General features: G+C 37.5%; 1 protein-coding gene across 2 annotated transcripts; it reads right to left on the bottom strand.

The window, feature by feature from the left end:
• Positions 1-5781: 5781 nt before the first annotated feature.
• IMPA1 (inositol monophosphatase 1) lies at positions 5782-26933 on the bottom strand. Of its 2 annotated transcripts, none has more exons than XM_082601244.1 (9): positions 26831-26933; positions 23813-23878; positions 23300-23433; positions 21215-21319; positions 19970-20015; positions 17617-17725; positions 15485-15593; positions 8307-8458; positions 5782-7435 (listed from the first exon to the last, which is right to left on the bottom strand). In XM_082601244.1, the coding sequence occupies exons 2-9, from the start codon at positions 23873-23875 to the stop codon at positions 7320-7322; spliced, it is 834 nt and encodes a 277-aa protein (XP_082457370.1). In that variant the 5' UTR covers positions 23876-23878; positions 26831-26933; the 3' UTR covers positions 5782-7319. The 2 variants fall into 2 exon arrangements, with proteins under 2 accessions (XP_082457370.1, XP_082457369.1); XM_082601243.1 differs by having other exon boundaries at positions 23813-23875; positions 26831-26900.
• Between the last annotated feature and the right edge of the window lie 220 nt (positions 26934-27153).

Below are 27153 nucleotides of genomic sequence, written 5' to 3'. Positions count from 1 at the left end.
ATTCCCCATGTTGCACAATACATCCTTAAGCCTATCTTACACCCAATAATTTGTGCCTCCCACTCCCCCCTGTATATTGCCCCTTCCCCCTCCCCACTGGTGTCCACTAGTTTGTTCTCTATATCTGTAAGTCTGTTTCTTTTTTGTTATTTTCACATTTGTTGTATTTTTAGATTCCACATATAAGTGATATCATACAGCATTTGTCTTTCTCTGACTTATTTCACTTAGCATAATGCCCTCCAAGTCCATCCATATTGCTGTAAACTGCAAAAGTTTATTCTTTTTTATGGCTAAATAGTATTCCATTGTATATAAATAAATAAATAAATAAATATATATATATATATATATATATACCACTTCTTCTCTATCCATTCATCTGTTGATGGACACTTCCCTATCTTAGCATTTGTAAATAATGCTTCTATGAACAGAGGGGTGCATATACCTTTTCAAATTAGTTTTTGGGGTTTTTTTTGGATATATACCCAGGAGTAGAATTGCTGGATCAAATGGCAGTTCTATTTTTAGTTTTTTGAGAAACCTCAATACTGTTTCCCACAGTGGCTGCATCAATTTGCATTCCCACTAGCAGTGTAGGAATGTTCCCTTTTCTCCACATCCTCCCTAACATTTATGTTCTCTTTGATGGTAGCCGTTCTGACAGGTGTGAGGTGGTATCTCGTTGTTTTGATTTGCATTTCCCAGATGCTTAGTGATGTTGATAATTTTTTCATGTGCATGTTGGCCATCTACATTTCCTCTTTGGAAAAATGTCTATTCAGTTCTTCTACCCATTTTTTAATCAGGTTGTTTGATTTTTTGATGTTTAGTTATACAAACTGCTTATGTATGTTGGATATTAATCCCTTATCAATCATATCATTTGCAGATATCTTCTCCCATTCAGTAGGTTGTCTTTTCATTTTGTCCATGCTTTCTTTTTCTGTGCAAAAGCTTTTAAGTTTAATTAGGTCCCATTTGTTTATTTTTGCTTTTATTTTCTTTACTTGAGAAGACATCCAAAAAAATATTGCTTCAATTTATGTCAAAGAGAGTTCTGCCTATCTTTTCCTCTAGAAGTTTTATAGTATCCGGTCTCACATTTAGGTCTTTAATCCATTTTGAGATCATTTTTGTGTATGGTGTTAGAGAATGTCCTAATCTCATTCTTTTACATGTAGCTGTTCAGTTTTCCTAGCACCACTTATTGAAAAGACCGTCTTTTCTCCACTGTATATTCTTGCCTCCTTTGGTTTGGAAGAAATGTTATCTAGTTATCTTCAGAATTTATTCTTGAGAAATTACATTATTCTCAGGGCTTGAATTCTGATTGAGGGAGGAGGCACAGGGAGGGGGAAGGAAGGAAGTGAGCTCCTCCTTATTATGGAAATTTTGTGAAGACCTAAGTCTGTTTTTAGCGGAACCAAATCATCAAAAGTTCTCAATGTGGTGAAATTCTCTATACACATAAACTTTGCATGATCATGTAAAATTTGGTTCCTTCCAATTTTGTGGCAAAAGAGACATCCATTTTATTTTCCACATCTCACATCCTGTCACCTTGAATCTGAAGTAAATCTACAAGACTCTAGGGGTGCTTTCTAGATGATTTGTTTTGTCTTGTTTTTTTAAATAAATCAATAACTAGATGGGATGGTCTTTTGTTTTCCTAGGAAAGGGACAATTTGAGCTGGTTTTAGACCATTTGTTATTTGCAGGTGTGCATAAAAGTTACTGCTCTCAAACCTGGGTACAAAATGGCATAAGGGTGCTATTAGATATTGAGACCTCACTCACTTGTTCAGTAAATACCTGTAGAGGACTTGGTATTTGCCAAGCACTGAGACCAGACAGCTGATGAGAATACAAGAGTAACCAAGACTGCCTCCATGGTGTTTGAGGCCTTTACAGGCACAAAAGAGGTAATTATAACATGGTGTGCTAAGTACGTAGTCTGAATGAGGAAATGCAGAACTCTAAAGAGGAAACCATACTTGAGTGGTCAGGGAAGGCTTCTTGGAGGAAGTTACATGTAAGCTTAGACCTAATATGTAAGTAGAAGTTAAACATGTGAAGGTGGGTTGAGATGGGCTTCAAAATGGAAGGTGGGAGAAAATGCTATGAAACAAACAAACAAATCCCAGCTTGTAGTGAACATTCATGAAACAGAAGAAGATACATTGCTAAAGATGAAAGAAATCTAGTCTGAGCTCTATATGTTATATGTGGGGCTTGGAGTGAAAAAGTTGAGAAAACAGGAGAGTCAGGCCAGATCCTGAATGGTTTTCTAATCCATACTTAGGAATTTAAACTGTATTCCAAGAAAATGAGGGAGCCATTAGGAAAAGTGGGCATATAACACCGTCTAAGTGACCCCGGCTTTGCAGGGCTGGCTTTCCACAAACTTCCTAGGAAACATAAGCAGGACATTAGTAAACGTTTTAATTAGTGAGTCAAGTATTTGACAGGACATTAAAATCTATCGGTAGAAAAGTGTTTGTGAACATTTCATTTTATATACATTTATAATTAATGAACCCCTTTTTAAAGCCGAAGTTTAAAAAATAACTAAAATTAAGGCCATAGTGTACAGCTAGGGTATCTATGGTTCTGCTTAAGGGAATATAAGTTGATCCACAATACAGAGTAATTCAATTTATGAAAAAAATCCCCCTGGCTTTAGTACTATATTATTAAACTCAAATATTGGCTAATAAGGTTATTTGAAGGAAAAAATCAAATGTTTCAGAGATAAAAAATGCTTAACATAAGATGATTCCCTATGTGTAGTTTGCCATCTAGTGTTAATTTGTGGAAATAAAAAAGGCTGGTACAATAATTTTCAAATCTGGCTCACTCGGTGGCACAGGGGTGACTCAAAGCAACATTTCAAGTTTAAGACATCAAATAATATCATGAAACCTTCTGAGGTTTGTGGAGCTGAGGGAGTGTGTGGGCAGGTGAGTTGGCTACTTCTAAAACATCGGTTACTTCTGGGAAGCAGTACGCTGGAGCAAACAGTTCCCAATTCGCGCGACCCTGAGAATCACCTGGGAAATTTTTTAAAAATACAGATGGCCAGGCCACTCTCCAGACCTAGTAAGTCAGATTCACTCCGTGAGACTCATGTTCCAGGTGATTCTAACGTATAGCCAGGGAGAGGACCACTGGGTGGTGGGTTAAGACTGTGGACTCAGCTGTATCTCTGCATGAGTTCCACCACTTAGTTGTATGGCCTTGAGCAGGAAAATTGGTTTAATAACATCTCTGTGCCTCAGTAAAATGAGGATAATAACCTCTCCTGGGGTTATTGTCAGAATTAAATATGATCATGAATGAAAAGTGCTTAGCATAATTTATGGTACTTTGGGCTCAACAAATGCTGACTATTAATAACAATATTTATTATCAAGGATATTTTATGAGTTATTTAAGGGGATAAACAACCTAAGGGTTATAAATATATAACATGGAATACTAGAAATTAGAACGTGACTATGGCCTATTTCTATTCTTCTTAAACTGGAAGATTTGTGGGATTTAATGCTGATACCCAGCACAGCCTGAGGGTCAGCCACTCCCTGAGAAGCACGTGACTTCATATTCAGTACTGACCTCAACTTTATAAGTTATTCCCAATCATTCCTAATTTCTGTCCTATTCCTATTCCTAACTGGGTCCAAAATGCCCAATTCCCTAGCAAATTTCACTTGTCCTGCTTGGGTCAGATGTCATCTCACGAATTAATCAGGGGGCAGAACCATATGACCTACAGACATGGTAACAGCAGGGAAAGCCCTGTGTGTTGGGGGAAGTTCCCAGTGAAAGGGGAATCACTGTGACTTAGAGGTACCTTTACAGTCATAAAAAGTGATCAGTATTACTGTAATAATACTGGGCAGAAAGAATATTATCTGAAAAATCTCAGAGGAGTCCAGTGAAGAGCAAGTGTTTGTTTGGCTGGAGTATTCAATGGGAATATTGGGGGGTGGGGGTGGGGAGAGGGGATTATGAAAAACTTGGTTTTGACAAATTGGAATGGAAGACTAGTGGAAAGGACACATCAAATATAACAGATTCTTATTTGAGAGGAGGGGGTAGGGAGGGAATGTATATAGGACAGTAGCAGAAAATTATGAGCAGAAAATTAATTAGTTTGGTTAGAGACATGTTGAGCTGATAAAAGTAGAGGGCATTCAGAAGGGGCTGTCGAGCAAGGAGACGGAGATGAATCAGGGTAAGAACTCACAGGGGAAATGCGGGCACTAAGTTAAGATCTGGATTTGGGACTCAGCAGAATGGCTGTGATAGCTGAAGTCAGGGACATGAATGAGTTTCCTGAGTGACTTGATAGAAGTGGGGACCAAGAATGGCTCTCTAATAGCACAGTATCTTCACCAGAGGAAGAAGAGTCAGCAAATAAGACTGACAAGAAGTGGACAGAGGAGAATTTGACAAATGTAATTTTAAAAACACAGAGAACAGGTGAGATGAAAAACTACAGAGAGGTCAAGTAAATTAATAGCATAAAAGATCTGGCTTCTTTAAATTAGGACATCACTGGCCACTTCAAAAAGGGCAGAACCTTTGGACTGATAGAGGCGGCCAGGTGCTTCACATCCTTATCAACCCTTGGTATCATCCGGGGTTTGTTGGAACTTGATATGTAGGAGTTATTTATATACACTGAATATACTTTGTCAGGTGTATGTATTACAAACTCTGTGGGTTGCCCTCTGACTGTGTGTTTTGATGGTAGAAGTTCCTAATATTAATGTAGCCCAATTAATCAATTATTTCCTTTATGCATAATGCTTTTTGTGTCCTATTTACCAGTTCTTTGTCTACCAAGGTCAGGAAGATATTCTCCTCTGCTATCTTCTAGAAGCAAAGGGAAGCCCCAGAAGGACTGCCATGCAGCATATCTAGCCAGGAACCAATCAGACTAGAAGAAAAGGAAAAGGGCCCCAAAAGATCTATCTTCAAGAGGAAAAGAAAATAGTACTAACAGAAGAGAATACCTGATTATGGTTGAACAAATGGAAAACAAAGAGCACTTACAGTCCTGTGGAAAATTTGTCAACTTCAGAAAGAACAAAAAGTTGCATAGGAAAGAAAATGTAATCATAACACACTACTAGTTAGCAGTGAATAAAAGTCCTAAGTTAAACACTGAATATAAATTTAACAACAACAACAAATAATAGATATCACTATATTAGAAGAATAGAAAGGAGGAGGTAAAAGTGATTCATGGAGTTAAGAGTAAAAAATCCTCATCTTCCATAATAGCAAGTTAATAGATAATTAATAAAGTCAATAAATAAAGATGTAACAGAATATGTTTATTTATTTATTTATTTTTAAGATGGAGGTAAATACCAAAAGAAACTACTTAAAGAGTTTGGGGAGATCAACTTAGGGGTGAGGTGGAATGGGATAGGAAAATGTCACTTTTCCTTCTGAGCTCTGTATATTATTTGAAATTTTGAACTATGTGTATGTATTAATTGGGTAACAAAAGAATTAATTTTTCCAAATGAGGCAGGGTAAAGATAGGGGGTTATGAACTTGAAGCAAATAGAAACAATTTGAAATGATTATTTTTTCTTTCTTTAAACATTGTATCTTAGGCTCTAGATTAGATCTTGAAATGAAGGACAACTGAGTCAGAATGATATATATCACAGGCAAACTACTGACCCAGACATTGTAAATCATTTCTAGGAATAGCTAGTAATTCATATTGAATCCAAAGAACACTTCACACATAAGTACGTGATAGAATGAGCTCATTTTTTATTTTAAAAAGGAGGGGTGTTTGAACAAGTGTGTATATTTTATGTGTGTGCGTGTGTATACACATTTGGGAAGACTATATACCCTGACTATAACATATATATACTATATTTAATTGCAAAACAACCTGTCTTAGAATACAGTATGAGATGCATGTGACCAACAGTACAAATACAGTAATTATAATACTCAAATCTTAGGTTCATAGATATTTAATGTATTAGAAGTGCACGACAATTAAAAAAAAATCCTATCTTGAAAACTTTATAGAAGCACTTCTCCTTTCATCAAATATTAGGCTCACATGAGCCTATAATAAAACTTAATACTGTTCATGTGTCAAAGGACAAGGCTAAGCAATAAGTTATTATTCTAAAAATATCTATGAACCAGAACAATTTTCTTTTTGAGTTTGAGAAGCCAAAGACTATTAAGGAATATTTAAAGGCTGAATACAATCAACAAAGGTAAATAAGGAGATTGGAAAGAAAGAAGTAGTTCAATATTAACAATGCAGTATATCTGCCGGGTTCCTGTGCTCAGCCAGATCATCTTGAAAACATGAATTTTGAGTTTAGTAAAAGTGTCATACAGTATCTAGTTACATCAGACACCTGATGAAAGTGCTTTTCTGAAACTGTTTCTTCTCTTTTATATATGGACTTTAAAGAAATCCAAACAAATACTGCAATGCAGTTTTGAAAAACATATAAACTTCAGAAATGCCCACAGTAACAAATGGTATCAGGAGGTACAGTAATTGAAATGTATCAGGACGTATAGGTACAGTTAATTGAAATGGCATGGTAATGTGAAATCTTAAAAGGAATGGTAATGTGAAATATAAAAAGGATGACTAGATAATTTCTACTTCCAAACCTGAAGTAAAATTACAGAATGATAAGCTCATTACTTTATGTAGCAACTAGGAATTGCCACCTTTAAAATATTCATTCTTTCAATGCTTATTTTTGGATTGCCTACTATTTAACAGGTACCATGTTTGGTGCTACACTGATTAATAAAACAAGGTTCTCTGCAAAGAAAGGAATCTTGGTCTAGGAAGTACTCATTATATACTTCTTACAAATTTAGTTAAGTATGGCTTTTGGAACTAAAGAAAAAAATTTTCCAAAAAGTGAACTTTCTAATTAAGAATGCATATGCACATAAATAGTTAAGTCAAAATTTCAGAGGCTCATAAATACTTAGAAACTCTAAATTGCTGATTGACTATTTCAGTTGATGTGATACCTGTCTCATCAACTGCCTGCATATTTTTCCCAAAGTACATTCTTAACACGCAAAAATTTTTAAAACAATGAAACAAACATTTCAGCCATTCTTGCATACCTACTCTTAGTAAAATACAGAACAAGTTGCATTTTTTAATCTGGACATCTAAGACAATTTAAACCAATCATATTATTCAAGTGAAACAGATGTCCTGAATTTTGTAACACCAGCAAACCTGGAGAGATGCAACTGTGATTGAACGTGTGAAGCTGTTAGAATTAATCTTCATCATCTCTTTGAAGAGGTATTATCTGAATTTCTTTGGCTATCCTTTCTCCTAATGTCTTATTGCTTGAAGCAATTATTCTTCGTGACATCAAATCAAATGGTCCACCTAAAATCAAATATGGAGCATGGTTATATCCTGTACAAAAGTAATTCCTATAAAACTTGCATAGCAATATGTACTATGGTCAATCATATCATTTTAATACTTTTGACTATCTTTAAAAAGATCTATGCTGTCACATAACCATAATGTTTAAGCTTTGATAATACATAAATGAGTTTCTAACCACCTTCTTTTAGTAAATACCAGTTGTGGAGGGAACTGGTATCTCAGTCACACTAGTATGGAAAATGTCATCCTTTCTCTATTTCACCTTTTGTGTGTTCTATTTCTTCTTTATATTACTCTTATTACCTCTTTAATGTTTGGGAATCTATGGACAGAAAATCTGACTCCAATGCATTTTCACACCACTCTCCTTCCCATTTCCTTAATACTTTGCTGCCTTTCTCCCAGGCCACTGATGAATTATTTTAACCCAGGTTCACTCTTACTTTTAAAAATCTCACCACCAGTGCAGAGGAAATATGTAGCCCCTCTAGGCTCAAGGCAGAAAGTGATGGTGGAGGAAGTCCATGTTCAACCACCACCATGGTCACCATTCAGAGAACTCTTGGTACAATTCTCAGATTCAGTGACCTTCTAGACTTTTTCTATAGCCTCTCAAGAGTTCCTGATACTCATATTTGAAGAGGCTAAGCCATTTATCATTATTAATCCCATGCTACCATTAGTTTCTTATCCTTGCCTCTATCTCCCAATGTTTGTTATTTTGATTGTGTAGAAAATTACACGGCTTTTTTTGCCTTAAGAGCTGAGGTATAACATGTAACAAACATTAAAGGAAAAAAGCCATATATAGAGGAAGGTCCAACAGATATGGAAAGAAAAATGCTTTACTGTCCCATAATTTTACCTGTTACATCCAAGAGTACTCCACCAGCTTCAGTCACAATAACACCAGCACCTGCTACATCCCAGCAGTGAATTCCCATTTCATAATATGCATCTGCAACTCCAGCTGCCACGAGGCACATATTAAGAGCTGCTGTTCCAACACCTCGGATCCTAACAAACACCATTTTAAAAATAAGATAGAAAAAGAAATTATTTCAAATAAGGCATTCCTCCTTAACTTCAGTTTCTTTTAAGTGTTGACTGATGCAACAGTCATGATGCACTATATAAATGACAAAATTAATCCTTATGAAGCAATCATTTATAATATAAACTTTAAAACGAGGATATTTGGGGGAAAAATACTGAAGAAAATGCTATAATTCTACTGTCATGGCATGCATGTATATTCATTGTGGTCTAAACCCAGGGACAATAGCCCCACAGTACAAGTAGTTTACAGAAGGGTGAAAATGTACTCCTGGTCATCCCCAACTGCATGGGCATCAGTACACGTGACCAAAAAGATAATAGCACTGGTGGGCTCTGCTTAGATCTAGGCCTGCCTGGAAAGATCATTTCAGGTTTGCCTTCTCACAGTAGCTTTTCCTTGGAAATATATCAAGTTAAGGTAAGTACAGACATTACTTTATTAGCCATTATAATAACAACTGATTCAGGAAAGAATCATCAATAAATGCTAAAATGAGTGGATGAATGATATTTACATATCAAAGTATCTCCCTATAAGATACACAATAATTACAATGGGAAAGATAGCAAGATCATTACCAAGTGATCAAAGTTAATATTCAATAATGGGACAAAAAGGTACCATGTGCCTCCTGATATAATGCACTGAGAAGGAAATAACAGTATTTCTGTAGCATTCCTGCCCAAAATGCATAACCCAAATCTAATCATGAGGAAACCCAACAAATTCAGTCAAAAGGTATACTATAAAATAATTACCCCATGTTTTTCAAAAATGTCAAGGTCATAAAAGATAGACTAAACAACTGCTCCAGATTAAAAGAAATTGATGAGAAATGGCACCTAAATGCAGTGTATGATCCTGGATTGGATCTTGGATTAGAATTCTATCAAAATACGAATTAAGTCACTATATTAGATAATGTACCAAACTTAATTTCCTGATTTTAGTAATTGTGGTTATGTTAAAGAATGTCCCTTTTATCAAAAATATACACACTGAAATGTTTAAGAAAAAGAGGTCATCATGTCTGTAAGTTACTACTTTCAAATGGGTTTTACTCAAGCTTCTGTTTTAGTTGTTTAAACCTCTGAAAATAAAGCAGTCAGGTCTGTTCACTGAGCTCCTTCACTATTTATTTTTAAAGAAATAAGGGGATTCCACATATGAGTGATATCATATGATATGTGGAGTCTAATTTTTAAAAATGAAACAAATGAGCTTACTTACAAAACAGAAACAGACTTACAGATATAGAAAACAAGCCATGGTTACCAAAGGGGAGACACAGTGGGAAGGGATAAATCAGGAGCTTGGGATGAACATACACACACTACTATATGTAAGACAGATAACCAACAAGGACCTACTGTATAGCACAGGAAACTCTACTCAATATTCTGGGATAACCTATATGAAAAAAGAATCTAAAAAAGGATGAATATACGTATATGTCTAACTGAATCACTTTGCTGTACACCTGAACTAACAAAACATTGTAAATTAACTATACCCCAATAAAATTAAAATTAAAAAAAGAAATAATGGGAAATTGATGACTAATCTGGTATTTGTTTTGTTTCTTAAAAATAAAAAAAGTACTGCACCTGAGTACATCCTTCATGCCAAAGCAATTTTCTTTTAAAAAAAGGATCAGAATTACATGATGCCCTTGATTTCAAATACATTTTACTGCCTATATTTTTACTAAATGTCAAATTTAAGAAAGAACTAGCAACCTCAATAAACTTCCATAGGTGTTTGACTGCTTTCCAAATATATAAACCCAAATTAACTTTAGTGGCTTTTTTTAGTTTATAAATAATGGTGTATTTTCCTCCTTTTCTCAAGGGTATGTGATAGTTCATATCTCATGTCATAGAAAGAAAATACCAAGATCGTTCACAAATTATCTCTTGGTATTCTATTCAAACATAGAACCCTAGGCTGGAAGAACAATGCTATAGGCATTGTTCTTCCAGCACAGCATATAGGCTATGCTTCTGTCTACTTTTGATGTGTATCAATGGCTCTCAGTCAAGAGATCTTTTGATCAGAAAGCATATTCTTTTATGGACAAATATTACTAAATATTATTAATTACCAAATAATTGAGTCTGTGGTCTAGATTTTGCATATGTGTCCTGAATTCTGTTAGTCTGATCCTCCTATACAGCTAGGACGGTATAGAGTAAAAAAGACTATCTTGAGAATCACAAAGATTTGAGTTTGCTCCCCTACTCAGTTGCTTAAAAACTATAATTTTGAAAAAGTTTCTTCTTCAAGTTTCAGCTTTCTTGTCATCAAAATGGAGATACCAACTTACCTTGGCTATGGCTGCAATGATTAGAAACAACAGATGTAAAGCACCTAGCAGAGGGCCTAGCCTCAAAAAACAGTAGCTATATTTATGAAGAAATTATTCCCTACAGCATGATACCAGAAAACATCATTTTTTTTTTTTTTTTTTTTTTTTTTTTTTGCAGTATGCGGGCCTCTCACTGTTGTGGCCTCTCCCATTGCGGAGCACAGGCTCCGGATGCACAGGCTCATAGGCCATGGCTCACGGGCCCAGCCGCTCCGCGGCATGTGGGATCTTCCCGGACCGGGGTACAAACCCGTGTCCCCTGCATCGGCAGGCGGACTCTCAACCACTGCGCCACCAGGGAAGCCCCAGAAAACATCATTGAAGTAAACAAATACAGTGCATTTCATTGAACAAATCCCCAAAAAATTACACAAAGGAAATTGACCCATAATGATTTACTTTGCCTCATAAATGTCATTTATAATTAATATATAATTATACTTCAATTTAAAATAAAAGGAGGTGGTATCTCTTGGGACAAAGTGAAGGAAAAGCAGGAGCTAAGAGTGAAAAAATTAAAGATCCTGAGAAATGAAAGAGAAACAAGACATGCCAATCCTCACCTCCCACCACCACTTAACAGAAATTCATAACAGAACCTACACAGAAGGGTAGAACTGACAGGATAAGGAGCTCTGAAACCAGGAACCCAGATCGCAAAGTGAACAGAAATAGAAAAAGTAGACACATCCACACAAATCTACTGTGAAACATCAGACATTGCTAATAAAAGTGTTTGGGTTTTTTTTGACTCATAAAGTGTCTCTGCAAAAAACTGAGCACAGAAATGAACAAAACAAAATAAAACAAGGAAAAAATAAAACAAGAGATGACTGAACTCAGAAAAGAAGTGGGACAAAAAAGACAAAATTCTATCAGGAATGAAGACTAAATTGCAAGGTCCCCTAAAGAGAACAGATGCAAATGAAAACTTAATAAAGGGCAGTGAGGAAAAGAGATAAAAGAAAGAAGTAAAATGGGTCAGAGAGAAAGTGGCTGAAAAGGAAGAAACAAAGAAGATTTAATGTTCCTGCTGGTGTCTATGAAGAAGAAAATGAAAACAGCAGAAGTGAACTAATATTTAAAACTAAAACTCAAGAGAACTTTCTAGAAAATAAAAAAAAAAAGATATGAATCTACCTGTTATAGGGAGAAAACATCCCAGAATGAGCAATTCCAAGATATACCCTTATAAAAGGGTCAGCCACGTAAGATTAAAAGAAAAAAAATTTTCTCAGAGCCTCCAAGTAAAAAATGAAATAATGTAAAAGCCAAGAAGATTAGATTGGCATCAGATTTCTCATAACATACAAAGCAAGGCAACAGTATAATAGCATTTTTTTTTTTCAATTTGGGTTTTTAATTTATTTACTTATTTTAGTTTTGGCTGTGTTGGGTCTTCGTTGCTGCGCATGGGCTTTCTCTAGTTGCAGCGAGCAGGGGCTACTCTTCATTGCGGTGCACAGGCTACTCATTGCGGTGGCTTCTCTTGTTGTGGAGCAGGGGCTCTAGGCACACGGGCTTCAGTAGTTGTGGCACACGGGCTTAGCTGTTCCACGGCATGTGGGATCTTCCTGGATCAGGGCTCAAACCCGTGTCCCCTGCATTGGCAGGCAGATTCTTAACCACTGCGCCACCAGAGAAGCCCTGTAATAGCATTTTTAAGAAATGTACTTCAGGACTTCCCTGGTGGCGCAGTGGTTAAGAATCCGTCTGCCAACGCGGGGGACATGGGTTTGATCCGTGGTCCAGGAGGATCCACATGCCTTGGAGCAACTAAGCCCATGCGCCACAACTACTGAGCCTGCGCTCTAGAGCTCACGTGCCACAACTACTGAAGCCTGTGCGCCTAGAGCCTGTGCTCTGCAACAAGAGAAGCCACCGCAGTGAGAAGCTCACGCACCACAACGAAGAGTAGCCCCCACTCACTGCAACTAGAGAAAGCCCACGAAGCAAAAAATAAATTAAAAAATTAAAAATTTCTAAAAAAAAAAAAAGAAAAAAAAGAAATGTACTTTATACTTTCTTTCACTAAGGATGTTCTATCCAACCAAGCTGTCCTTCACGTTTCAAGACCACAGAAAAACAGTTTGGAATGTGCCAGATCTCATGGAATACCGTGTGCGTGTGCCCTTCTCAAGGAATCTACTAAGAGATGAGCTTCATCTAATCTAAAGGTGATTGGTGTTAAATCAAAAACAAACAGAGACCAGCCTTGAAAATTCCCTGAGCAGACAAAACCAGTTTAGTCATGCAAACAAAGCTTAATTTAGCATATTTTGCAAAACTAACTCAACCTGGGTCATTTCTTGCTTATGCTCTGGAAATGACAAGCAAAACTTAAATTGTTTCTCAAGGTTGATATGAGGTAACCACTAATTAATTCCCTATCATTTAAAAAAATTCTATTATAGCCAATCACTGTGAAGAATAAATAGTCACTGCTTTCTCACTTTATAAGCTGCTTTATAACAATATATGCCTGAGCCTCATTTCATGTTTTGGTCAGGGTGTTCCTGGTTTGCAAACTGGCTTTTTGGTGTGTGCACAATAAACTTTTACTAATTATACTTCAGTGATTCACTGGTTTTAATGCTGTTACTTATGAACTTTTGACACCAGGAAAACTTCATGGAAGGACTGTGAGCATTTTATAAACTCAAAAACTAAGACCACAGGATGGGACCGTGGGTGAAAGAATATGTAATAATAACACGTCTGACAAAGTAGAAAGAATGCAACTTAAAAAACTGGATGAAAAGGGAGAGAAAAAGGGGAAAGTAGAGTAAAATCATTGAATGTCATACAGGTAACAGGTGGAAGCCAAAACATTCTGGAGCCTTTACAGAGAGTAAATGGTCAAGTAAGAAAAGAGAATATTAAGAGCATTATAAAGAGTTTTAATATAAAAGAAACCCACTAGAATAAAATTGAACCTTTCATAAATTTCTATTTCTAAAAAGAAAAAAAGCAGAGAGGATACACCAAATAAATAAGTAACTATAACATAATATACAAAGTAATTACAATGTAAGATAATACAACAGAATTGAGACCAAACAAAATGGTCATATCAATAAATGAGTAAGCCTAACTTTTTTATGAAAAGAAAAAAGATTTTCAAATTGATTATAAAGCAGAACTCCACTCTACGCTGTATTCAAGAGATGCACTTAAAACTCAGTGATTCAAAAGGACTAAAAATAAGAGTGGACAAAGCTTTACCAGGCACAATTCTGATGTCAAAGTAGATTTCAAGTTCAAACATCAAAGTACAATACAGAATGTACTTTTTTTTCAGTGCATGTGGAAGCTCCACAAAAATTGATCATATACTGGGCACAAAGAAAACATAAAGTTCCATAATATATATTTATTATAATGTAATAAAACTACAAATTAAAAATGAAATTAAAAAAGCAAAAAAAAGTCATTTCCTCATGGAAATTTAAGAACACAACTCTTGGGTGAAAAGGGAAATACAAACAGAAGTAACAAATTTTGTGAAAAATAATTGAAATGAAAACACATCAGAATCTATGGGATACATTTAAAACAGTAATCAGATAAAAATTCATAGCCTAAATACTTACATCAATAAAAATCAAAGCATAAAAATAAATTCTCTACTTAAAAAGGAAAAAAGAAAAGGAAACAACAAAATGAACAAAAAGAAAGCACAATGATGAAAATAATAAAGCAGAGGAGAAAAACAGTAGACCAGATTAATAAGCAAAATCCTGGTTCTTTGAAAAAACATAAAATAGACAAACCACCAAGTAACTTAATCAAGATTTTTTAAAAAGAAGAAAGCACAAATATACAAAATAAGAAATGATAAGGGGGAAATAACTACTGATACAGAGAGGCCAGAAATAAACTATAAGATTCTACCTTGTATACCTCTATGCAAATAACTTGAAAACTTAGAGGAAGTGGGTAATTACTTAGGCTGTGGAAATGTTCTGGATTAAAGGTGGCAAAAGAGACATGGCAACTAAACATAATACTGACCCTAGACTGAATCTTGCACTGGAGGAAGAAAAATGCTATAAAAGACATTATTAGGTCAACGGACAAAGCTATATATGTATGGATGGTAGGCTAGATAAAGAGCAAATTCATGAAGTCAATAATTGTACTGTGGTTATAGAAGAGAGTATCCTTATTCTTAGGAAATAACAAACTGAAGTATTTAGGGGTAAAGAGCCATGATCTAAACAATTTACCATGAAATAGTTCAGAGAAAAAAAGGAGTATATTTACACAAACACACACACACACACATACACAGAGAGACAGAGACAGAGACAGAGAAAAGGAATGATAAAATGATAAAGCAAACGGGGTACAATGTTAACAACAGGTGAATCTGGATAAACTGTATACTACTGTTTCTTGTAGTTTTTTATTTCTGAAAATTTTGTTAAATTTGAAATTATTTTCAAATAAAAGTTTTAAAAATTACATTATAAAATTAGAATTATGGTACTGATCCCATGTCTATTAATTAAAAATTTCATTTCTAAAGAAAAATTCATTCCTCAGGATGTCAAATTATCTATAATGTTAACAAAGAATGTTCAACTTTAGGGAGAAAGTGAAAAGAGCTTACCCATGGATGGGAAGGCAAAGAAGCCTTTCCATATTAGAAAGAATAATTCTCACAGTCTCTGGTGTTCTGGAAGAGCCCAACTCTGTCACCAAGAGTGATTTGGTAACATCTAAAAGAAAATGTTTTAAATAATCATTAGAGTTTATTAATAAGAATTCTGATAAAAAATTTGACACTTGTAACTCAGAACAAATTGGACATTTTTATTCCTCTTCCTAGTTGTACCATATTTGTTTCTTTCTAAGGCTTTAAATATTAAAATACTTATCAATTTATTAATCTCTTTTAGTTATTTTATCATCATTTTTATAATCATCAAAAAGAGTCTAGCTCCTTAGACCACACTCCCAAAAGTACAGAATATAACCAATCTGCCTGCACGCATGACACATTTAGTGGGAAACAAGCAAACGTCTTACATATTTTTTAAAAAAGTGGAATCTAGGGGGCTTCCCTGGTGGCGCAGTGGTTGAGAGTCCACCTGCCAATGCAGGGGACACGGGTTCGTGCCCCGGTCCAGGAAGATCCCACATTCCGCGGAGCGGCTGGGCCCATGAGCCATGGCCACTGAGTCTGCGGGTCCAGAGCCTGTGCTCCGTAACGGGAGAGGCCACAACAGTGAGAGGCCCACGTACCGCAAAAAAAAAAAAAAAAAAAAAAAGTGGAATCTAGAAATTAAATAATTTATATATAGATTTGAAAAAGACAAAAATTAAAATTAAATGGTAGCACTGTTGGCAGGAATGTAAAGTGGTACCGCCATTATGGAAGACAGTATGGAGGTTCCTCAAAAAACTAAAAATGGAATTGCTGTATGATCCAGCAATCCCATTCCTGGGCATATATCCAGATGAAACTATAATTTGAAAAGATACATGCATCCCTATGTTCAGGGCAGCACTATTTACAATAGCCAAGATGCAGAAACAAACTAAATGTCCATCAACAGATTAATGGATAAAGAAGATGTGGTATAAAAATACAATGGAATATTACTCACCCATAAAAAAGAATGAAATAATGCCATTTACAGCTACATGGATGGACCTAGAGATTATGATACTAAGCGAAGTAAATCAGAAAGAGAAAGATACCACATGATATCACTTATATGTGGAATCTAAAATATGATGCAAATGAACATATCTACAAAACAGAAACAGACTCAGATATAGAGAACAGACTTGTGGTTGCCAAGGGGGATGGAAGGATTGGGAGTCTGGGACTAGCAGATGCAAACTATAATATACAGAATGCATAAACAACAAGGCTTACTGTACAGCACAGGGAACTATATTCAATATCTTGTGATAAAGCATAATGGAAAAGAATATATATATGTATAACTGAATGTTGTGTTAGTTTCTGCTATACAGAAAAGTGATTCAGTTATACATATATATGTATTCTTTTTCATATTCTTTTCCATTATGGCTTATCACAGGATACTGAATAGTTCCCTGTGCTATACAGTAGAACCTTGTTGTTTATGCATCCTATAAATAATAGTTTTATGCCTCATTTTTAATGATTCCCAACTTGAAGTGCCTTTTCCCCCTCAATTTACTAATAACTGGGCCCAATGGCATCAGAACAAAGGAATTCTACAAAGAATTTGAGAGGCAGTGGCTGAAGCAATAAAACATGAACGCCATGAGGGCAGAGAATCATTCTCACTCATCTTCCTCCCCAGCCCCTGACAAAATGCAAGGCTCAAGTGTCTCCTTCTCCATCGCACTTGCTTCCCCTGCTTCCACTACTACATCCAAAATTGTAGTCACAATTAAAAAGTACAGAGAGGGCCTCCCTGGTGGTGCAGTGGTTAAAAGTCCGCCTGCCGATGCAGGGGACACGGGTTCATGCCCCGGTCCAGGAAGATCCCACATGCCGTGGAGCGGCTAGGCCCGTGAGCCATGGCCGCTGAGCCTGCGCGTCCGGAGCCTGTGCTCCACAACGGGAGAGGCCTCAACAGTGAGAGGCCAACGTACCACAAAAAATAAAAAAAGTACAGAGAAAACAGATACAATTTATGAATCAGTTAACACTTGGAGAGCTCTACAGGTTAACATTCAAAAACAATAGCATACGAATACATAATATCAATCACACCAAAAATTAGAAGATAAACCTACCTTCTTGGCGTGAAACCTGTAGTTTTTGACCATTACAAAAGGCACCTTTTCCTTTCCGGCCAGTATACATTTTATCCTCCATGCAACTGTATACAATTCCAAATTCCATCTGCAGAAGGAAAACAAGTTTCCTTTACCAAACCTGAGTATTCTTTCTCATGTCATCCATACTTTTTCTAAGAAAGTAACAAGAAAATCTGGTATACTAATAATGTTTTCAAATGGCTAAACCGTGGGATATTTAAAATGCTAATTCCCAGCTTAGTCAGAGGAAAGAAGTCATCAGACCTAAACATTTGACTCCTGTCTCATCCATGTCTAAATTTAAGGGCACCCACCTTGACCTCTCTCCTTCCTGCCTCAGATGAAGGCAGATGGTTCCTGTTTTCTAGGGTGAATCCTTCCTGTTATACTTCTCTGAAAAACTGCCCCATCAACTGAGCCCTCCTCTCTTGGACTTTCATTCTGGGACTTCTCGCCAAATTTCTTCCTCCCTCACAAAACCTTCAAAACATTACCTTCTCCTTTTCTCTTCACTGTCAAAGAGTGGTCTAAACTTTGCACCTCCCATTCTCTTACTACATTACAATTTGGCTTCTACCCTGATCACGCATCTCCTGAAACTCCTTGCGAAGAGATCATCGATGCACTCTTGCTGACCAAATGCCTCTTCTGAAGACTTGGAGACTGCTGACCATCACCAGTTAATCCCATACTCCGTGTTCCTGGCAGTACTCTCCTAGACCTCCTACTACACTCACTGATCTGTCTTGGTGTCACATCTTCTTATGATCTTCTTCTCTGCCTAACCCCTATAAGTTGTGTTCCCCAGCGTTTTTCATCCTTCCTTTTCTTCCACTTCCCTTTTAGCGCCCTCGATTCTTACAGGTGTGTTCTTTCCAGTCCACAAAGTCAACTACCTCTCTAACTGTGGCTCCCACCAATCCCGTCTTCACTGCTCAGCAGCTGTGCTTTAGAACCTAGGCCTGCAGAAACCTCAACTGAGGAGGTCAAACTCACTACCTGATCACGCATGCCTCATTCCTTCCCCATTAGTCACTTCCTTCCAATTTTATCTTGAAAACACTTCCTGATTTTTGGCATTTCCTCAGCCATTCTCCCCACATCCATCTGAGTTCAGAATCACCTGCCCCTCTGGTGTGACCTCTACGTTGCTGGAATTAACTGTCACTCTGCATTTAAAAACCTCTACTGGTTTCCTACCACCTAAAAACAAAACCTAAATGTTCTGACATGGACAGGCCACGGTGCCTCATGGCAAGACCACAACTAACTCACCTCGTTGGTTCTGCTCCTGCCATTTCCAGAGTTTTCCTCACAATGAACATCTCACCGTTCCCCACACACATCATGCTCTTCTCCAAACTGTTCTTTCTGATTAAAATGCTTTCCTTTTCTTCTTTATCTGGCAAACCCCTAATTTGCTATGACCCAACTCACATGACCAAATTCTAAGACCCCTTCCATTTAGTGTGAAGATTTCCCCAAACTACTCTTGGCAGAATTGGTTACACCCTCTTCATGTTCTCATAGTATTTTTTTTTCCACAGTTCCATCACATATTACCTTTATCTGTTCACACATGTAACTTTTGCACTGAACTGGGAGTTCAACAGCCCAGGGCTGATTAAATGAGAAATGCTCACCTATCTCCCTTTGAATGTTCTTACTGATTAACACAATCCTGTGCCTAAGATTTCATTTGCACTAATTTGTGTTTTTATTTTCAGAGATTTCTTAACTCTCTTGTGTACATGCTGATCAAATATATCACAAGCCCCCCGAAGACAGTTATGTAAGATGTTAGTAAACATCATTCGTGTTTTGATCAATCAAATACCCAAACAGCACAGAAATGTAACAGGTAGAGATTGTACTCTACTGGGCTTTAGATACAGCAAGTGTTCAGGTTCCTGAACAAAGTCTGCATTTTCTAACCATGCCTGGCCCTTTCCACTTCTGGATGTTTCCCTTCACAATGCCTACTAAAGCATTCCTAGCTCAAAGCACACCTCTTCCATTAAGCATTTTAGATCTTACATCAATGCCTCTCTTATCTGACTCTATCATATATATAATGGTGACTAAATACTGAATCATATTTCAGTTACTTGTGTGTATTTTTTCCTTATAAAATCTTCTCAGAAAACATTACATTTTCTTCACTGGAAAAAGTATCATGACAAGTTTAACAGTTCTGGAGTTTATTTCAAAATAATGCAGCTACATAAATTGAATAGAGGCAAACCTAAATTTATTATGGAGACACATTTACTCTTTCTCAGAAAATGACAGCAAGGCATTTTACCAACCATAAATTTAAACAACATACCTTTTTATTTACAACAAAGCCAATTGAAACAGCTACAAAAGGAAATCTTTAAAAAAAAACACATACACACATAAATTTATCAAAATAGAACTTATTTTCAACAAACATGTTTTTTCATAATAAAACTGCTTACAAATTTTTTCATATGAACAGTCTTATCCCTCTTCCCCCAGAACTGTGTGTACAGTATGCAACCCTTTGTGTAAATCGTAGGGGATGGGGAGGGTAGAATATACAGATGCATACATACAGGATGCTTCTACAGGCATGAGACATCTCTGAAAGGATTCACAAGAAGCTGATAACAATGGTCACCTTCCAGAGATGGGTCCTGAGAACCTGGGGTCAGAAGTGGGAAGGCCACTTGGCACTGTATGACATTTCATACCATTTAAATGTAGAATTCCATGAATATAGTTTTAATTTTAACAAAAATGGGATCATACCATACACTATATTATAATCTTCTCTATGTTATATAGTATTATGAGCATCTTCCACATTAACGTTCCATTACATAACGATTCTACATCTTAGTTTTATGGCTTTAACAATTCTATTAGTAAAGATACACACAGCTACGTGGTAACTTCAAATATAACAACTATGTGTCATCCCACCAAACTAGGCTACTCATTTGAACTCTCACTGGCAATTCCATCAGGCTTTCTTCTAAATATCCTGAGTTATATACTTACTTTGTGCCAGGCACTAGAGTAAGTTCTTATATAAATGTACAACTCATTGAGTCCCATCAACAAGCAATTCTATGAGCCGGTACCATTAATGTGCCCATTTTATAGAATGAAAAAAAAAAACCTGACGTCTAGAAAGATTAAGCAACTTGCTCAAGGTCACAATTCACACATCCTAAAACACATGCTCTTTTTAACAGTTTTTTTCTCCTGGATTGAACCCATTCTATATAGACAACACTCCAGTATTGAGTTAGTTATTTCCTTAATTGATCTCAAAGCAGCAATGTTACTTGCATACATTTTTATGTGGTTTCAACAGTGAGAAAAAGAATGGTGAACAGGGCACTTCCCTGCACAAGACAAGTCTACAACATTAATAGTTCATCACCTCTTCCATAGCTGATGAAAATTATGCATAATACACTTTCAAACTACTCTACAATTTACACAGTTCTCTAAAGTATATATGTTTGTGAACAAAATATCCAACAGTCCATTCAGTTAATACATAAACAGTAATTACAATATGAAAAATTTTAAAACATACCCATGTACAAAGTTAGTTGTTCCATCAATAGGGTCAATGATCCACGTAGGGCTGTCAGTTAAAATACTTTTTTCCCCAGCTGCCACAGATTCCTCACCAATGAAACTAAAAACAAAAACGACAAACTCTGAATCTTTACATTGCTTTCAACAATTTTCAAACCTTAAGCTACCCAGGGTCTACTATAAAACATAACAAAAGTCTGTACACTACACTTTTCTATTGTTTTTCCTGCAAACTGATGAAAGTGAGAAAGTTTTACTTCGCCCAAACAAAGTCATGTGAAAAATAACAGAATTTGAAATTCTCAAATGTAATGCCAGGATAAGTGAAGGCACACATGCTGAAAAGGGAATTTGCTGCAGATGAGAACTTACTAAGGAAATGTGGAGGTTTTAAAAATAAGTCCACAGATTCTCTCATACTCCTCTCTTCAAGAGGTAGAGCCTAATACCCTTTGCCCTGAGTGTGAATTTGGACTTAGTGACTCGTTTCTAACCAACAGAACAAAGCGGAAGTGACAACGTGCAACTTGGAAGACTCGTTCACAAAATGGCACTGAGGTTTCCATCTTATTCACTCTATTTCTTCCTCCCTCCCCTTCCCTCTGTCGCTCTGGGGGAAGCCAGCCACCATGTTATCAGCTGCTCTGTGGAGAGGCCCAGATGGTAAGGAACCGAGGGGAGGTGCCGCAGACAACCCATGAGGAACTGAAGTCACCAACAATCACATAAGTGAATGGACCCTTCAGCCCCAGTTGAGCCTGAGGTGACCCACAGTTTGACTATAACGTCACATGATCCTGGCAAGAAAAATGCAGCCCAGCTACTACCATGTTCCTGACCCTAGAAAACTCTAAGATAATAAATGTTTGCTGTCTAGAGCTGCTAAGTTTTTAGGGTAACTTTCTATACAGCAATAGATAATATACAGAACATTAAATAAGTCAATGAGAAAGCAAATCACCCACTAAAATTACTGTGTCTACATGCTTTCCTAAAACACGCTACACAGTAAATCTCAGGTGAATTCTGTAAATGGTGTCTGAGTTCACTGGATTTCTTCTTTTCATTGCTACTTTCTTTTTTATTTATGTCCTTTATTCAATACTGAACAGTCCTAATAATCATTATCATAATTTTCTTGTATCTCTTTTTCTCTTGGCTATAAACATTTTCATTGAGAAGATATATATTTAGCTTTAAACATTTTTTTTCTCCTCAGTGACTAAAATACCAGGAATGGCCAATGGCATGATCACAAAGAAGTAGAGAATGACAATATTAAACCTTTAAAATGATGACAATATTTTGGTTACATTTCTGTGCCTATAAAGAAAGCCCTGATTTTAGTATTTTCTCTCAAACTCCTTAAAGCTACCAAGACGCTAGCACCTAAAAAAGTTGGCAATATAGAGAATAAAACTGAACTTTTAAATCTTGTCTATGCCAGACACTTGTCATGTCAACTTCCCGGCATTCCAACACTCTTCTTACTAATAAGGAATCCAAATAGCCCCTGTTCACTGCGCCCTGGAAGTGTGAGCTTAGGCAAACAATCTGAGTTCAGCTAGCAGATGTTCTTGCCGAGGATTTGTAATCTTGAGCTAATGGGGTAAAGATATCCAAAGTGAGTAGAGTCAGGAGTGAGGCTACCAGCAGCATCTGAAGCAATGGAAGCTACCAGCAGCATCTGAAACAATGGCTCCTAACCCTAACCCAATCCTAACCCTAACCCTAACCCAATCCTAACCCTAACCCTAACCCTAACCCAACCCAATCCTAACCCTAACCCTAACCCAATCCTAACCCTAACCCTAACCCTAACCCTAACCCAATCCTAACCCTAACCCTAACCCAATCCTAACCCTAACCCTAAGTCCTAACCAGCTCTGCCTTCCTCCCTGGTTCCCACCTGAGCCCTGCTCTCAGGGTTCCTGAGCCGCCCAACACCCTCCAAATAAATTCCCTTTCAGCTTAAATGAAGTACAGTCAATTACTGGGTCTAAAATCAAAATTTCTGTCTAGTACTATTGACTCCAACCTAGATTTCATTCTTATCACATGAAATTGAAATAAGAAATACCTGTGAGATGGATACTTTTCCTTTATGGAAGAGATAAGCATTTTTTCAACTTTTTGGTCCGTAACAGTTACCAAATCAACTGGAGAACTTTTGATCATAACATTCATTTCATTTTTTAGGGCTTCACGAGCCATCTAAAAAGATTTTTTGGCAAGCAAATAGGAAAAGCATAAGTCATTTTAAATCAAACTAAAAGCTGAAATACAGAAATGGTTTGAAACATTCAATCTGTCTTAAATGATATTCTTAAATATTTCTTACCACAGTGTAAATAAAAGAAATCCTTAGGGGTTATGACTTTCTAGGTATAAAATCATAGAATCTTACATCCTATTTTAGATTCACAACTGTCATCACAAAAAGTTTAATGACATAAAATTAAAGTATCTCTCCACTAAAGTTTAATAAAATGAAAACAAATACAGATTAATCAAAGTACATGTTTTGTTTAACAAGGCAACCACACGCTGTCCACATCCAACACATCACGGCTGAAAAGATTTCAGTTCATACCTCTCCAGCTTGTCTTGCTAGTGTTACTGCATAATCCATGCATTCCTGCCAAAGATCAGCCATCTTCTGAACAGATTTAACACATACAAAGATACAGCAGTTACAAATCTCTAAAAATCTTAATCATAGAATAGTTAGTTCACAAAAACACCTCAATTTGCAACATACTTTTATTCAGGATTCACCCTCTACCTGATTCTAGAGTTCAGTTTTTTTCAGTATTCACCCACAGGTCCATTAAGAAACACTTTTTATCTAAATTACTTCACTTCTATTGTAGAAACATTTTCATAACAAAAAGTATTCTATAAAAGTGTCTCCCAAAGTGCCCATACCATATGACATTTTAAAAAACAGCATTGGTCTAGGGAATGGAGAAGAAAGGACACAAGAAATGTCTTAAAAGACAGGTGCATGTTTGGGTTAAAAATAAAGTGACAATTAGAGAAAGAACACAGGGAACACAGACAGTTTTCAGTATCTGCAGTTTTGGCATCCGTGCATTCCACTAACCACAGATAGAAATTAAAGAAGCTTTGAAGGGAAGGAGAAGAAGACACATGTACTAATTCAGTGTCAGGAAGTTCAGTACCTTATACATGCGAATTTATTTTTAATGAGGTTGTAAAGATGAAGAACTTAAAGCTCAGTGATTATAAATAATTTGCCCAAGGTTTTATTAGACAGATGACCCAGTCAGAATTCGAACTCAGTTCTGAATTTAAAGTCCACTGCTCTTTCTATCATAACATTCTGAGGAAAGAAAATTCCAGGACTAAAAAAATAACAATAAAATAAAAAAGGAATTTCCCCAAGTTTCAGAGAGGAAAAAAAGCAACACATTTTTGTCTTCTGAACTGTCCAGCTTTCCACTGACTTCTAAAGAGAAGACTAAACTAACTCACCACTGGCTTGACCACACTCTAAAACCTGTACCCAGGACAGTGAAGCTTTTCAGGCTGTCAGACTCAGAAAAATGTGGATCATTTATAAAGCAACCCTAATTTTGTCATCTTTATATTTGAGAATAACTTACACAGAGTTTCGCCTTGAAGACTGGTCGGAAATCCCAATCATGGTGCTCACAGTATAGGAATGGGGAGGGGAAGAGAGGGAGGGGAAGGGAAGGAAGGTCAAAGGACAGATACTTTGAGCTGTTTCTGCTAGTTGCTTCTTCTTGATATGAGCATTTAAATAATTTTAAAAGGAAGCCACTTTTTGAGTTACAGGAGTAACTGCTTAGAGCACTTCAAGAATTGTTTCCAAACTTTTTTTTTTTTTCATTCTTACTTACTCCCATTTCTTTCTTCTAGGCTTAAACAGAACTAGATGTTCTCACTATGAATCTGCTTTCTAGCCAGAAACTTTGCTTAAGCCTCTGCTAACAGCACTGATATCTCCTACCAATTTTTCCAGGCTCATTTCAAAAGCCACCCTTTCTTCTAAGGATTCTCCACCCAGAAGTCATAATCTGTTTAACCATTCAAGAGCTATGTGCTGAATATCTATTATATGCTGTGCAATGCATCACAGTGAGGAAAAACAGGCAGAGTTCACACTTACTCTCTAGTGGGTAGTCAGATATTAATCAAAAAAAAAAAATCACAGACCACAGGCAACATCACACATGTAATAAAAGCTAAGCAGAAATGCAATGAGAAGCATGTAACAGGGGAACTCTGACCTGGTCTTAGGTACCAGATACGGTTTCCCTAAGAACATGGTTCAACCAAGATTTGATGGACAAGAGAATAGGTATTAACTAGCTCAACTGCAGGACTCCTGGTGTGTGAAGAGCAACTGAAAGGCCTAAGCGTGACAGCTCAGAGATCAAGAGAAATGGGGGAGGGGTGAGGCCGGGGGACAGTAGGGATCATCCCCAGTGAGGCCTTAGACGTAAGATTTTGATTTGAGAGCCATGAGGAATCACTACATCGTGGCTGCTGAACAGAATGGATTAGAGGGTGGATGGAAGAGTACACAGTGGGGATATTTGCTTTGGGAGGTAAAGCTGAGAGCACTTAGCAATAGACTGGATATGGAGTGAGGGAGAGGAAGAGTTTAATGATGCCCAGATATCTCACTTTGGCAACTGAATGGATAATGGTGACATTTATTGAGACACGGAGCAATAGAAGAGTCAAATTTGGGATCTGGGTAGGAGGTGGGAAGAACAAAAGTTTAATGAGTAGAGGATGAGGAACCTTTGTGAAACCAAAAGATGTCAATTAGACAGCTGACTGAATGGATCCTGACCTCAGAGGAGAGGTATGGCCTGCAGATAGAAGTATGCAAGTCATCTGAGTAGGTAACAACTGAGTCCTCAGTCTGAATGACATTCCTTAGGAGTGAACATGCCATGAGAAGCTCAGAGGACACCCAAGCCTGGAAGACCCCATAAAACTTTGTACATCACTCTTAGGGCACTCAGGAATGTTTTCCTTACATTTCGGTCATTTGTGTGCATGCCTTATCTTTCCAACCAGTTTTGAGTATATCTCAAAAAGGAACACATTTTGTTCACCTTCACTTTCTCAAAGACAAACACGTGAAACATTTTCAACTTTTTCTGTCCTGGTTACCACCTTCCCTGCGGTGGGAGCCATGCCACCTTCCTGCCACCTGTCCCCAGCAGCGGGACTGCGGACAGCACGGGATCAGGGGCTTACACCTGGACTACACGCCCCTGGACGTATGCCAGGTCTCTCTGAGCTTCTTTGGAATCGGTAAAATGAAAAAGAGGGAAGTATTCTACACAAGCTGCCGCAAAGGTTCAGCGAGATCCCGGGGGCGAAACCGCTACACACGCAGGGACTGTTCCTGGTGTCACTCGGCCGTGGCTCAGGACAAAACCGCAGGGGTGAAGGCGCCCCAACCGCGGCCTCTGTCCCTGGGCTCCACCTCGCACCACTGACTGAGCCCACCCACTCCAAACCACTCCGGAGAGCCGCCCGCGCCCGCAGCGCCCGACGACCCCGCCCAAGGGCTGGTGCAGGATCGCAGGAAGGAAGGTCTCACCTCGGGGTGCAGGGCTTGAGGCTCGCTAGGATACCAGCCGGATCCAACGATGGGCTCTTCCAGAGGGAGAGGAGGCTCAGGCTGGTAAAGCCTCCGACAGGAAGTCCCGCCCCCGACAGGAAGTCCCGCCCCGGCAGCCCCCGCCCACGGGGTTCGGCTTCCTCTGGCCCCGCCCCACAACGGAGCACAGCCCTCCAACCCCCAACTCCCTGCACCACCCCCAGCCCCAAGCTGCGCTGGTGATCGCTTCCTGACCCATCCCCCTCTGCCTAGTCCTTCCAGATCTGACCTCTTTATTTTCGTCTGTGGTTCTTCTGACTTTC

This window comes from Mesoplodon mirus (assembly GCF_964341445.2).
Source record: "Mesoplodon mirus genome assembly, chromosome: 16".
NCBI classification, from domain to species: Eukaryota; Metazoa; Chordata; class Mammalia; order Artiodactyla; family Ziphiidae; genus Mesoplodon; species Mesoplodon mirus.
The sequence above is the reverse complement of the archived record's forward strand: the minus strand, read 5'-3'. Positions and strand labels throughout refer to the sequence as shown.

What these genes read in the sequence shown, in the direction of transcription:
- IMPA1 (XM_082601244.1), bottom strand. Translation starts at nt 23,875, where the DNA reads ATGGCTGATCTTTGGCAGGAATGCATGGATTATGCAGTAACACTAGCA. An exon ending in TAGCAAGACAAGCTGGAGAG is followed by an intron (nt 23,434 to 23,812) that starts GTATGAACTGAA and finishes AAATCTTTTTAG; the next exon opens with ATGGCTCGTGAAGCCCTAAA. An exon ending in GAAAAGTATCCATCTCACAG is followed by an intron (nt 21,320 to 23,299) that starts GTATTTCTTATT and finishes TTTTGTTTTTAG; the next exon opens with TTTCATTGGTGAGGAATCTG.